Below are 13,640 nucleotides of genomic sequence, written 5' to 3'. Positions count from 1 at the left end.
GAAAGTCTGACATCCCATGGACTTCTTGAAGCTCACAAGTTCATCTTCCAACCAAAGGGAAGGAGACAAGGCCAAGGTAGAAGCCAAGGTTTCTCCTTTTCTCCAAAGAAATTCTTTTTTACTGGACCACAAGTCATTTGCTACAGCTCTCTCATTCCACCTTTCTTCATTCTTTTATATTATAGACCTAGAGGGCATGGGAAAATCCACTAACCAACTGGAAGAGACTGGCAATCACTTCATTCAATGGCTTTAAAGATTTTTCATATTTAGTCTATAGGCTATGGCTGAGATCGAATGATCAAGCTAGGCATCTTATCACTTACTTTAAGTGGAGTGAGTCAACTTGATCTGATTTACTTTTACCCCACTAGGAAAAGTGCTACTATGAATATTTTCATATATATATATATGTATATATATATATATATATATGCTAGCTCCTTGTGGTATCTGTCTAGCAGTGGGATTTCTAGATCAGAGAATATTGAGGTTTTAATTAATTTCTTAGCATAATTTACTGGTTTTGTTGAACTCCAGCCAATATTTTATTTTATAATATTTACAAGTGGCAATGAGTGACTAGGTTAGGAAACAGGCCTCAGAATCAGGAAGCTTGTTTCAAGTTCTGTTTGTGACATGCACCACCTGTGTGACCTTGGGCAAGTCATCTTGTGTTCCCCAGGTGACTGATTAAGTTGAAGAGTAATTGTTGATTGGCAGAGATAAAAGCAATTGCCTCTCTGACAGATGCCTCCATTAATGAAATCACACGTTGGAACCCTCTTCTCCCTTCATAATCTAGATCATATACAATCATTTGCCAATTTCTAATTTCTGGTTAAGAATGACATGGTCATGGGTGAGGTCTTTCTTCTCCACCATATCTCTTAGTTTGCCTGTAGAAAAAAGAATTGACACACTTTTGGGTCACGGGGCAAAAATGGACCAGATTTCACAAGGTGACACTGAAAGATTTTGAAAGATAATACAAGATGATTACTGTAATTTGGCATCCATGCTTCCATTCTTATTGAACTGCTTTGGGGGTGATTCATGCTTTAAAAAATGATTTTGATTCCCAGTGCTCCCCCACCTCCCAATCCATTTTCCTTTTGAGAAAAGTGCATTAGAACCGAAAGTTACATTCTCCGTGTAATGAGGTTTGTTGAATTACTGAAAATAGTTCAGCATCCTTTCTCATTTGAGCCACTTAAACCCCAAATTGCCTTTTGAAACCCAAAACCTCCTCTCAGGAAAAGCTGGCCTTTGCATTTGCATGCTCTGCCCTTAGGAAAGGACTTACTTTTTTTTTTTTTTTTTAAATTTTCTGCATTAGAAGAGACTGAGGGCTTGTATTTCCCTCCCCTGCCGGCAGTGTGTGGAGGGAGAGCAGCCAACGTGGGATAGATTAGGTTTGTTATAATGGGGTTTTACCTATAGGCAGGTCTCATCATGTTTTTGAGTAACTTTAGGCAAAGTTGAGAATCAGAGCTAGGCTTTTCCCCCCTCCATACTTGGTCATATTCCAGGTCTTTCCGGAGTAATGTCAGGTTCCGTTCCCCAGTTTGGAAAAAGAGTCTTGCTCAACACGGTTGTTCCGCCTGGCAAAAGAGCGTGTTCTCATACTTCTTTAAGAGAGAAACTGAGATGATGTTATGTAATTAAATTTCGCGTTCTAAAAGTCCACTATGGAGCGTCTAATCATGAAGACTTCCAGTGTTGTGTGTGTGCGTGTGTGTGTGCGTGTGTGTGCGCGCAATTCTTTCCAGTCCTGATTTTGCATTTCCAATGAAAGTGAATTGACAAAGCGTGGCAGTGGTCTAAGGAGCCAAACAAAGCAGCAAGCGCACCCTGAGAGTGCCAAGGCTGATCAATATTCCAGAAACCCTGGGGTTCCCCCCACCCCGGCCATCTCCCCTCCTCTTCTGCGGTGTTTTCATTCTCTTCCCCCCTCCCCTGCCCTCTCCTAGCCCGGATCCCAGTCTCCTCCCCTTTTCTTAAGTTGCCCCGATAGTAAGTGGCTGTTTCAGAGCCGAGCACATGCAGAGTGTCAGCGCTAGCCTGGCCCTCTGTCCCTGCATTTTGTTAGCAGCCGCGGTACCTGCTGGGGGATTTTACCTTGCCCTTAGTCTGCTGGGGCTCCAACACACTGCGGACTCGGAAAAGGTAAGTTTCATACCTATAATCCTTGCGGTTTCGTTTTTCATCCTCTGGCTTTGCCAATGTGTTTTGTTTTCCGGGGCAAAGGAGTTGGGAGAGTGAGCCAGCTAGCCATTTTGGTAGATAAAGTGCATGCTTAGTAAGTATTTGAACGTCGTTCCAATAGCTTATTCAGCGCGATTCCAATCGCCTCTCCTAGTCTGGATTTATCATTCAGGTCAGACTGGTGGCAGATTGTGGCCAAGGATGTAGAAAGGGAACCAAAATGAGCTGATCAGTTGTGAAGTTATTAAGAATGAGATTCTTGCTAAGTAAAAAAAAAATCTCTTCGCTTTCTTCTCCCTCTCACCCCACCCCCAAGAAACGCGTTTATCTGGTACTCTTAGACATGGTCGGGCATAGTCATCCTTCTCCCCTCCCCCAATATATTCACACCTGCAATCTTATTTAAAGTCCACCCTGCGGGATAACTGTCTTTTCCATACTAATTTTTCCCTCCTGAAGAATCTCTCAATTGACGTCCCTTTGGCTATATGCAGTACCATCCCCACACATCCACAGATATTTCCAATTCTGATTTGATTCATCCTGGCAAGGAACTGCTAAGAGTTGGAAATATCTTAGGGCAATGACATAGAGCCCTGGACTATCAAAATAACCGACTGCTACCTAGGAAAGAGGTTTTGGCTGAAAATTTTTTTTGAATGATCAGTGCATGAATGGACCTAGAAACTATGATAAATGTTCGAAAGGAAAATTAGATTAATCTCCTCATAAAGTCCAAATAACAAAGAAAGGCATTTGGAAAGACTCGAAACTAAGCAAATCAATGATAAAATTTCTACAATGGTATATTTTTATGCAATTAGAGACAAATACTACTCGCCAGTTTGTTGTCAGAATAAGTGAAAATGAATTCTAGCCTCTGATTCTTTATAGATGTGTTCAGAGTACTTTACACATTTTTTATGGAAAAAAAATAGTTACCCGTATAAAAATGCTAACCATGTATTCACTAAAATGACATCTCTCTCTCTCCCTCTTTCTCTCTCTCTCTCTTTCTCTCCATTAGTTGAAATAAAAATTCTTTTTCTCAATTGAAAAAAAGCAAATTGATATACTTAATCTGCGCAGCAGAAAGACCAGGACTTCTGCATATTTAAATCTTGTGACATTTTATGTTGAACATTTTATGCTGAACATACATTTGTAGCATGTGTACAAAATAAGTCTTCAAACATTTATCAAGTACCTCATGTATACCACAGCAGGATAAGCAGGACATAGAAAACAGTCCCTGCTAGCATCATGTAGATTTTCACACACACACTCAAGCAAAATATGTACAATCTATTCTTGAAGCCTGGCACCGGAGAAGTACTGCTGCTTCTTAGCGCTAGGCTCTCTCTCCCACTCCAGACAATATTGTGCAATGTTATTTACAGACGGGCCAGTAGTAGCTCTGATTGATCATTCCTGGAGTGTATGACGGAGTTCTGTGCCTCTTGTATTCCAGCTGTGCTGTCTGGTACTAAGGAAGAGAAGCACCTTGGGTTTCTCTGGAGAAGAGATTTGGCAGTTCTGATAAACGTTCATAGAAACAGCACTCCCTGAAGCTCGATGACTAAAAGTAACGGAGAGGAGCCCCGGCTAGGGGGTAGAATGGAGCGGTTCCAGCAAGGAGTCCGAAAACGGACACTCTTGGCAAAGAAGAAAGTGCAGAGCATCACAAAGGAAGATGTTAAAAGTTATCTATTTCGGAATGCCTTTGTTCTTCTCACTGTCACCGCTGTCATTGTGGGTAAGTCATTGGATCCCAGAAGTGGATCTTGTTTCTCTAGGGCATCTGGCAGCCCAGGGAAGTTATCAGATGGGCTAATTGTGAGTGATTAGAAGGCTCTCTCCAGTTTTCTTCTGGATTTGCAGACATTTATAACAGGACAGTTTGTTGGCCTGTTTGGGGTGATATATGGTACACATGTGGGAATCTGGTGGAAACATCATCAGATATTCTGCAAAGTCATAGCTCATACAGAGAAAAGAAAGTATTTCAGAAGCAAGTGAATTATATATGGCAAAGTGCTACGTAAACTATAAAAAGCTATGCAAATGTACAGAATTGTTATCATCATTATGACTGTTCAGAATGGAGCTATAACTGTTAGACAGGAGCAATTTTTTTAAAAAGTAAGCTGGATTCTGCCAAAATGCAATTACCATACGATGTCACTTCCACTTAAAGAACATGTGCAATTAGCCTGTCAAAAAGGAGAGATACAGGTCTCCGATTTTAATTATAGGATCATTGGTTGCTGGGCAAAAGCCAGATATCAAAGCAGAGCACCCAAAGTGCTGAAAAAGCTGAATGGAAAAAAAATGCTTTTATTTTATTGAATGCTTTCCCTTGCACACAGGGCTCTTTCATTCACATCTTTACAAAACTTGCTAGAAGCTTTTCTGTACTTCTAAACTTATGGAAACTTTTCAAGCTATTATCAATTCTGCATTGTTGAAAGCATGTGGATACTAATTTGTATTAGTGAAATGTTATTATTTTGCTTGACTGAAGTCTTACAAAGTTTTCTTTTGTAACTTCTAAGAGGCATTAAGATCCTACTCAAAAAACACACTATGATATTTTCACATTTGGCCTTTGTACTAGACCAGAATATAACCTTTAAATTAGCTGCTGTTTAAAAAAGGAATGTCCCAATTTTCAATAACTACACACCAAAGAGCAATAAATGAATTTTTGCTAAAATATATCTGCGAAGAATTTCATCACAGTTGTGAACACAAGCATAGCATTTGCCCTGGTTTTAGGCCTATAGATAATTGGTAATTAGCCATCTATATATTGGTGAAATCCAACAGATCACAAACACAAATACACACACACACACACACACACACACACATATATATACACACACGCATACAAAAAAAAAACAACCAAGTTGCTCTAGTTATAAAATAAAATCTAAGTGAAAGTCATTAACCACCACAAAGATTTGAGCAAATAGACTTTGATAGTACTGGCTGTGGTGATAATTCCTAATTGTTTAATTGGTTGGTTGGTTGATCGTAGGATTATAGAGTTAGAGCTGGAAGGGTCCTTAAAAGATACCTGATCCAACCTTTTCATTTTACAGCTGTGGAAATTACAGTCCAGAGTTGTTAAATGGCAACTAAATTAATGTCTGAAGATCTATTCAAACTCAGGTCTTAAAGCCAGGTCCAAGTCCATAGTTCTATCGATTATGACATACTTTCATAAGTTTGGAGCTAGTCAAAGAAAAGATATACACGTTGAGCCAGGGACTTGATAATGGGATCATGGCACTTTCCTTGGTAGCTTACTATATTGAAAGGAAGAAAAGTCTGAAACTTTTTCCTATTTTATAGCTATCTAGTGGATTATGTAAAATATGATGTGCTCAACTTACTTTTTGCTATAAACCTCAGTCTTGGACAGTCATAACAATGCTTGAGATCTTAGAGATGTTAGAGAAAGAAGAGAGGAGAGGAGAGGAGAAGAGAAGAGAGGAGAGGAGAGGAGAGGAGAGGAGAGGAGAGGAGAGGAGAGGAGAGGAGAGGAGAGGAGAGACTTATCTAGGCTTCTTAATAGAGTCCCATTGCCAATGCTGGATAAATTTATGTAGTACCCACCATAGCTGAAACTTGGACAGCAGATCAGTAAATAACTATTATTTTTCTAAGCAGAGACTCTGCGAACTCTCTAATAGTCAAGTCACCAAAGTATCCTTTATGTATATTGTATAATAATCCAAAATCACTAATATGTCTTGTTGACCATTTTCTCTTAGAGAAGCAGAGAAGCCCATTAAAAAATGGAGCATTCAGAGGGGTATTGTTTGTAAAATAGACTTGTTTGTGGGAAAGCCTGAATGAAGCAAAGTGATGAGGAGTCCAAAGAGAAAGCAGAATACTGTAGAAAGCTCCCAAGAAGTCAGTCAAAAGAACTAAGATCACTAATGAAAGGAAGAGGATGCCAGTATTAAAGGCCCAGTTACCATATTGGCGCTCTGATCCTCTCATAGTGCAACTGAAGTTGCCAGGGGGTGCCTTTCCTAAGAGCTGTGGGAACTGAGCTGAGAAAGATAACTTGGCTTGAAGCCTGTTTCATTGCCTTTGCTGACAGACATCTAATGGTAGGGGTAACAACAAGAAGAGGGAAAATAAAAGACCTTACTGACAGTCAGGGAGACCATTTGGACTCTGTGTCAAGGATGTGTATAGTCAAATGGAGAATTCAATAAGTCACTAGGGGAAAAGAAAGAACCTTCTCATTAGATGTGCTTTCCACCAAGACAGTTGTGTGAAAAAACCTACATGCATCTTGTCGGTGGGACCCCACCACCCCAAGAAAGAGGGAAAGAACAAGCTGGGCATTGTGAAGTATTTTTTTATTTGATTTCTATCACGTAGGAAACTATAAAGACAATGGGACAGGTGCCAGAAAAGAATAAAGCCAAATAAGTTATTATCCCCAAGTGAGGAGGCAAGCTCCACTTAATATTTGTCATTTTTTTTTAATATTCAGGGTACTTTTAGTAAAAATTACTGAGGACAGAATATCTTCTTGTTGGGTTTTTTTGGTAGAAGGATTATAGGATTTTAAAGTAGAGAAGTACCTTAAAATCATTATCTAATTCTCTCATTTTGCAGATGAGGAGACCAAGGCTCATATGGGTGAAATGATTTTGCAATGATTACACACATACTTAGTGAAAGGGCTAGGATCTGAACCCAGGTGCTTAGACTCCAAATTCTGTGCCATAAATATGTGTGCATTCCGTCCATGGAACTGAGGGTAGGGAGGTGTATATAATTCTATTTTGTGCAATGAGGGTCACAGTTGCTGAAAAAGCACAGACTGTTTCAATGCTATTTCCTCCATTAGCCCAAATTTTAGCTTGCCCATTTGACAGAATCTTTTATGGAAGGAAAGTCATCTATACTGTCTACTAAATCTTCCAGAGTCTAGGAGATGAAGCAAGTTGTAATGAATAGTACACTGGCCTTGGAGGCAGAAGGACCTGGGTTCAAATCTTGCCTCAGGAATTAACTTGGTGTGTGGTAATGGGCAAGTCTTGTAATTTCTTTCTGCTCCAGGCAATGTTCTCAGACTGAATACTTTGTGGACCAATCACAATCAGAATTTCTGGAGAGTGTTTTCCTCACTAGAACGTCTTGCCTATACCATGGATAAAAACAGGTCCAGAACAAAAAAGAAAGAAAAGAAAAGAAACCTGTTTTAGGCGTTATGAAATATGGTAGCAGCAGATAAAGAAACTAAGGACCAGGCCAAGGACTAAATAGCTTTAGTGGGATCTGTTGTTAGAACTGTAGGGCTCAGGAGGTACTAAGTCATTTGTGTGTCCCAAATCTTTAATGCGAGGGCATTTTTGCCTTCCATTCCTCCAGGAAGACTTTCCTTGTTTCAGAGCAATTGGAGTCTTGTAGACATGGTCCTAGGGACAAGGCAAATTAACTTGAGAAGATAAATCTTTTTTCTTACTAATGATCATGTCTTTTGTGAATATAGAGAATTCTCCAACTCTAGGTAAGTCTTTCATGGGATTAGTTGGAATTATAGAAGTGCTGTTTCTCCTTTGTTCTCAAAGATGACCGTGATGCCATGGCTTGCAAGTGAATTGGATTTAAGTAAGGCAGGGCTGTGCATAGTCACTAGCTACAACTACCTCCTCGGAAGCCATCTGGGCCCAGTGGCAAGATATAGATCAGGAAGACTAGAGATGCCCCCCACATTGTAGTGTGTATGGAGCATGAGTAACCTTGGCTCAAGGACTGCATGAATTACCAACCCTGCTCAGGTATTTCACCAGCATAGAACAAATGCTAAGAGCTTCAGCAAGCTTCCACAGACACACTTCAAGAGAAGGGACAATTAAAAGAAAAAGTCTTAAAGAATTGATGGATTCTTGGGAAGAATGAGTGTCTTGACAAAATTTTTGGAACATAGATCTAGAGTCTGAAGGGGCCTTAAAAGTCATCTAGTCCAACTCCCTCCCATCACAGATAAGGAAACTGAGGCACAGGGAGATTTAGTGACTTACTTGAAATCAGGAGTGATGGCTCATATTTGTCATTCTTGTTAACAGGAGACTGGAACTGATAGTTTGCTTGAGCTTGGGAGTTCTGAGCTAGGGAAAAGGGAATGCATATATACATTCCCTTGTACATATATATGTATGTATGTATATGCATGTATATATTTATTATGTGCCAGGCACTGTGCTCAACTTTTTATAAATGTTATCTACAATGTTAAACATGTTTTTACAAATACTATCTAAGCTGATTGGGTGTCTGCACTATGTCTGGGGCAATATGACAAACCCCCAGAACCAGAAGGCCACCATAGAGGAGTGAATCAGTCCAGGCAGAAATGGAGTAGGTCAAAGTTCCCCCTGTCAATCAGGCAGGGATCAGGTCTTTAAGTAGCCTCTTCAGTCTCCCAAGATAGTCTTTTTTTTAAGTGACACTTGAACTGAATTTTGAAGTCAACAAGAGATTCTAAGAAGTGGAGGTGAAGAGAAAGTCATTCCAGGCATAATAGATAAGCAATGAAAAGGCATGGAATCACTTCCCATTAAAATCACCTTCCATTTATGCTGTATATATCTTGAATGTACAAAGTTATTTGCATGTCATTTGCTTCATTTGAATATGAGCTCCTTGAGAGTTGGAACCATGTTTTTGTCTTTCTTTGTATCTTCTGCACTTAGCATAGTTCTAGAACATAATAAGGATTTAACAATTGCTTGTTTGCCAACAGACAGCAGCAGGTTCTAAAGGAAAAGGCAAAAAAGGGCCAAATTGTCTGGATTATAGAGTGTAAGAAAGGAAGTAATATGTAATAAGTTGGAAAAGTAGACTGGAGGCCGTTGGGAAGTCAACAAGTCAAGTCAAGAAACACTAAAATATTGTAAGGCAAGAGTTTAAGAAACTATCTTCCTGGTTCTAAAATCATCCATCACTCATAGGTAGCAAGTTGACTCCTTAAGTTAGTTCTGTAAACAGTGAACCTGGTTATCCCAGTGTATAAGGTACTTCATGATTATCAGTCAGGTTCCTCAGGGACCTTCATTGACCCAGGCTAACTCTTACATACTTCAGGATCTGGAATTTCAGCAATGTAGGCATTCCCTCCATTGCCACAGCTGATAACCCCTTTATAAATTAGCAGATGGCTTTCTACTGTTGTTTAAACTAAGAAAACTTATCACCTTGCAACCAATCTGGTGAGGTCTCCCCAAATTTATCTAGGCAGGCTCCTGAACAACAAACACAATAGTGCATCAGTCAGTCAGTCAACAATCATTTAGTAAGCACTTACTCTGTGCCAGACACTGCTAAATGCTAGGTATACAAAGAAAGGCAAAAGACAAAGAGCACACAGTTCACTGAGCAATACCATCTTAACATATTTTTTAAAAGTACCATACTATAGAGACCTGGAAGACTTAGCATGGTACCTAGTATGGAGTGGGTAATTATTAACTATTTATTGGTTAATGATTTGATTGACAGGGCCAGAGTATCATGAGGCAACCTTGGTTCACCACAGCTTTAGATATCCAGGCTGAAGATTAAGGAAAAAAATTAGCTTGTCCTTATTTTCAGAGCTATCCATTGGGTATGGTGCCTGGACATACAAAAACTGGAGATAGAAGACTTGAGAGTGTAGTAAAGCAAGGCAGTAAAGGAAGGAGTCTAGGGTTTGGAGTCAAGGGAGCTGGATTCTAGTCATATATCTGCTGTTTCGGAGCTGCACAAGGTTGAGCAGATCATTTTATCTCTTTATGCCTCTGTTTCCTCAGCTGCCAAATGAAAAAGTTAATTTAAATGATCTCTGAATTTGCTTTTAATACCTGACATTCCGTGTGAGAAATCCTGGTGCTCTCCAGCACAACAATCTGAGTTTACTGCTTTGGAACTCTCCATGGTGTAAGTGTGCATTCAACATAATGCCCACCCTTTCTATCAAGGGCCACTATCAGGGATATAAATAAGCCTACTAGTAGAAGAGCAGTGAGGTTTCAGCACTACTAATCCATGAATTTGAGTCAGGGCTAAAGTAGGTCAGGGATGTACAGCCTAATTTCTTTCAGTCTTATCTTACCCATAGTGGAAAGAGCACTAGGCAAAATATGAAAGGTTCTGGGTCTCCCCCAACTTTGCCACCAATGACCTGTGTGATCTTGAGCATATCCCTTAATCTCTCTGAACTTCAGCATCTTCTCCTATAAAGCAGTGAGGTTGGACTAGATGACCTCTAAGGAAGGTCTCTTTCAGCTCAACAACCTGTGATTTTATGATCTCTAGGTTTCCCTTTTTTTGTTTTTTAATCTATTAAATGAGGGGATTGGAATGAACAATCTTTAAGGTCTCTTCTAATTCTGCCATCCTACCAGACTAAGTCATGTTCATCCCCTACAGGTCATTAGGGTATATGACTGTTAGCTGACTTTTTCATAGGACACCTATGAACTTACCAAGACCAGTCATTTATCTACCCTTGCCTCCCCAACAATAACACACACACATACACACACACACACACATCCATCCTCCATTCTCTCCCTACCATGGTTTTCACTAGCTCCATCCTCCAGACAGAGCAAAATGCATACAATGGAAATGAAAAGATGAAGGATGCTCAAAAATGCAAACACCCAGTGTAAGTATAAACTCTGAACAGGATACTGTCTAAAAATAGGAAGGTAGACAGCAAGTGACACCTGAAGAACCTTTTAAGGTTTACCAAGTACTTTCCCCTACAACAATCCAGTAAGGTAGGCATTACAATTATTATTATTTTACAGATGAGGAAACTAAAGCTGCAAAGAATAAGATGATTTGCCCATTGTGATATAGTACATGTCCAAAAAATTTTTGGTCAAGGCTACTGGTTCTAGGTCTAGAATACTATTCAATCTCCACCTCACTGCTTCTCCTATTGACCTCTTGAGGGTGAGTCTAATCCACTACTGGCTCTGTGGCAATAAACATCATAATGCACTTATAAGTGCATTTTTGAGGAAAAACATCTGACAGTATCATGACAAGCTGATTATTTCTCTTCCTTCTCCTTCTGTCCCCTCCCCACCCCCATTTTTCCCATTGACTTATGTCCCTCCCAAATCAGAGGCCATTTTGGAGTTTGCCATCTAAGTTAACGAAGCTAAATCCCTTCCATCTCTCACCTAAATCCTCACCCTATGACAATTAGGTCCCTGCCATTAGAGTCATTTTATTACTTTTTTGCTTTATTCATGACTTGAGTAAGAAAAGCTTGGATTTAAATCCTGCCATGGATGCTTACTAGCTTGTGACTTTGTACAAGTTACGTAGCCTCTCTGAGGTTCAGTTGTATCATGTGTAAAATGAGGATAATGATACCTGAGATGCCTATTTAACAGGGTTCTTGGTGAAAGTGAAATGAGATAATGTTCATAAAATGCTTTGCAAACTTTAAAGTGCCCTAGGACTGTTAGCTTTTATTCTTATGGTTATTATTCAGGCCAATCTTGCCACTGTCCCTGATATAGCACAGATTCACATTCCTTCTTATTTCTACCCCCACCTTCTCATAATCTCTGATGTTTAGGAGTGAAACTGGGATTATTTCTGTTGTTGCAGGGTTTTTTTCAGTCACATCCAACTCTTTGTGACCCTTCGGGGTTTTCATGGCAAAGATACCAGAGTGGTTTGCCATTTCTTCTCCAGCTCATTTGACAAATGAGGTAACTGAGACAAACAGGGTAAAGTGACTTGCCAAGGGTCACATAGCTAATAAGTCATGCCAGATTTGAACTCAGGAAGAAGTCTTCTTAACTTCAAGCTGGGCAATCTATTTGATGTGCCACCTAGGATAGTATGTATAAATTAAAGTTTCCTATGTGCATCATGAGATGAAGGAGTTTACAGATGCTTAATGTGTGTTACAGGGAGTGAGAATCAGGAGCTGAAAACCCTCTTCTCCCAGGGATAAATTCCAAGGGACTACAATATTTGGCATTTATCAAACACTGGGGTAGGCTCATTTATTTTAGTCAATATGACAGCTTGGGGAACTCAATATCAATTTTTGGCAGAAAAGGAGAGAGACATGGGACATGTAAGGTTACATGCATGTATAAACATTGGGCTCACATTCAATCAGAACTTAGGAATCCTCTGTCAAGCCACAAGCCTTGCCCCAAGTTCATTGTTGAAGGTTATGTCTCCATCCCCACAGACATTACAACTCTAGGTAGGATATATCCATTTTAAGACTTAAAATATTAAGGGGGAAGGAAGGCTTAGGTAAAGGAAGCTGGGCTCCAGCTTAAATAAGTGGCTTACTTAAGTCCTGAATTTAGGTCTTAGTAAAAAAAAAAAGAAATAAAATAAACTTAAAGGTTATGCCTGTATTTTGTTTCTGGGTTCATAGTAGACATTTGAAAATTAATTTAGGAGTAGAAAGAAAGCTAAAGAGTCTTGAATTTAGGACAGAGCTTAACCCTAAACTTCAGAGGTTCAGAAGAAGTCTCTTCTGGCCAACCAGCTTAGACCTGGCTAGAAGTCTGCTACTTCACAGTGGAGAGTAGAGAATAATTGAATAGTGCCAGGCCAAGAGTAGTGACAGGTTGGGTCTAACCTGGGTACCTATATGGATGTAGCTATCTTTCTCCAACTATATAAAGACAGTCCTCATTTTGAGATGAGTTATGTTCCTAGAATTCTATCTTGAGGGTTAAATTCTGACACATGAGCTTTTTACCTTCCTCTATACAGACCTTAGTGCAAACCAGTTTATGTGTGGGCAAAGATGGAAAGGGAAGGATTGATCTTTATTAGATCGTGTACAGAGAACAGGGTGGGGAGTTGGGGAGTGATGAAAAATGAACACTGCTTATAATCAGTCCTTCTTTGCTTACAAAATTGATATTTTTAAGTAGAAGAAAAATTTCCACTGAAAAACAGGGTGAGATTCAGTCTAGCTAAACAAAGAGTGCCAACAAATACAACTTCAGCCATACAGCTGAGCATTGATTACTATGTTAAAGTAGTTTTAAGAGGTTTTAAATAAATTTATCAAGGGATATATAAACATGATCTTTCAAAATCAATATACAAGTGGTATCAATAATTGATGAAAACAAAGAGGGAATCAAAATATAGATGGGTTTATATTTTTCACATTCTCTTTCCCTTCCCCAGAAAGAGACAAAAGGATTTTTCAGCTTGAAAGGGGTGCATTTCTGACCAAGTGAACGGGCTGATTCCACTTGCCACATTCCAAGCTGTTGGTTTCATGAAGCCAATTTTTGCTTGATGGAGAATCCATCAGCATAGGCTGATATCCTAGGAAGGGATATGCATTTAGAAGAGAAAATGTGGGAATCGATGAATATAAATAGGCAAGAGGAAAAACTGTGGTCTTT

At 39.5% G+C, this 13,640-nt stretch overlaps 1 protein-coding gene across 1 annotated transcript in view; it reads left to right on the top strand.

Moving 5' to 3' along the window:
• Positions 1 to 1,685: 1,685 nt before the first annotated feature.
• SLC1A3 (solute carrier family 1 member 3) overlaps positions 1,686 to 13,640 on the top strand; it is a 108,782-nt gene continuing 96,827 nt past the window's right edge. The window contains exons 1-2 of the mRNA XM_072605798.1: positions 1,686 to 2,169; positions 3,680 to 3,964. Coding sequence (XP_072461899.1) covers positions 3,784 to 3,964 — 181 coding nt within the window. The 5' untranslated portion in view covers positions 1,686 to 2,169; positions 3,680 to 3,783. The remainder of the gene's footprint in view (positions 2,170 to 3,679; positions 3,965 to 13,640) is intronic.

The sequence above is a fragment of the Notamacropus eugenii genome, chromosome 4, assembly GCF_028372415.1.
Source record: "Notamacropus eugenii isolate mMacEug1 chromosome 4, mMacEug1.pri_v2, whole genome shotgun sequence".
Lineage (NCBI taxonomy): Eukaryota > Metazoa > Chordata > Mammalia > Diprotodontia > Macropodidae > Notamacropus > Notamacropus eugenii.
Note: the sequence above shows the minus strand (reverse complement) of the source record. Positions and strands in the feature narration are given on the sequence as shown.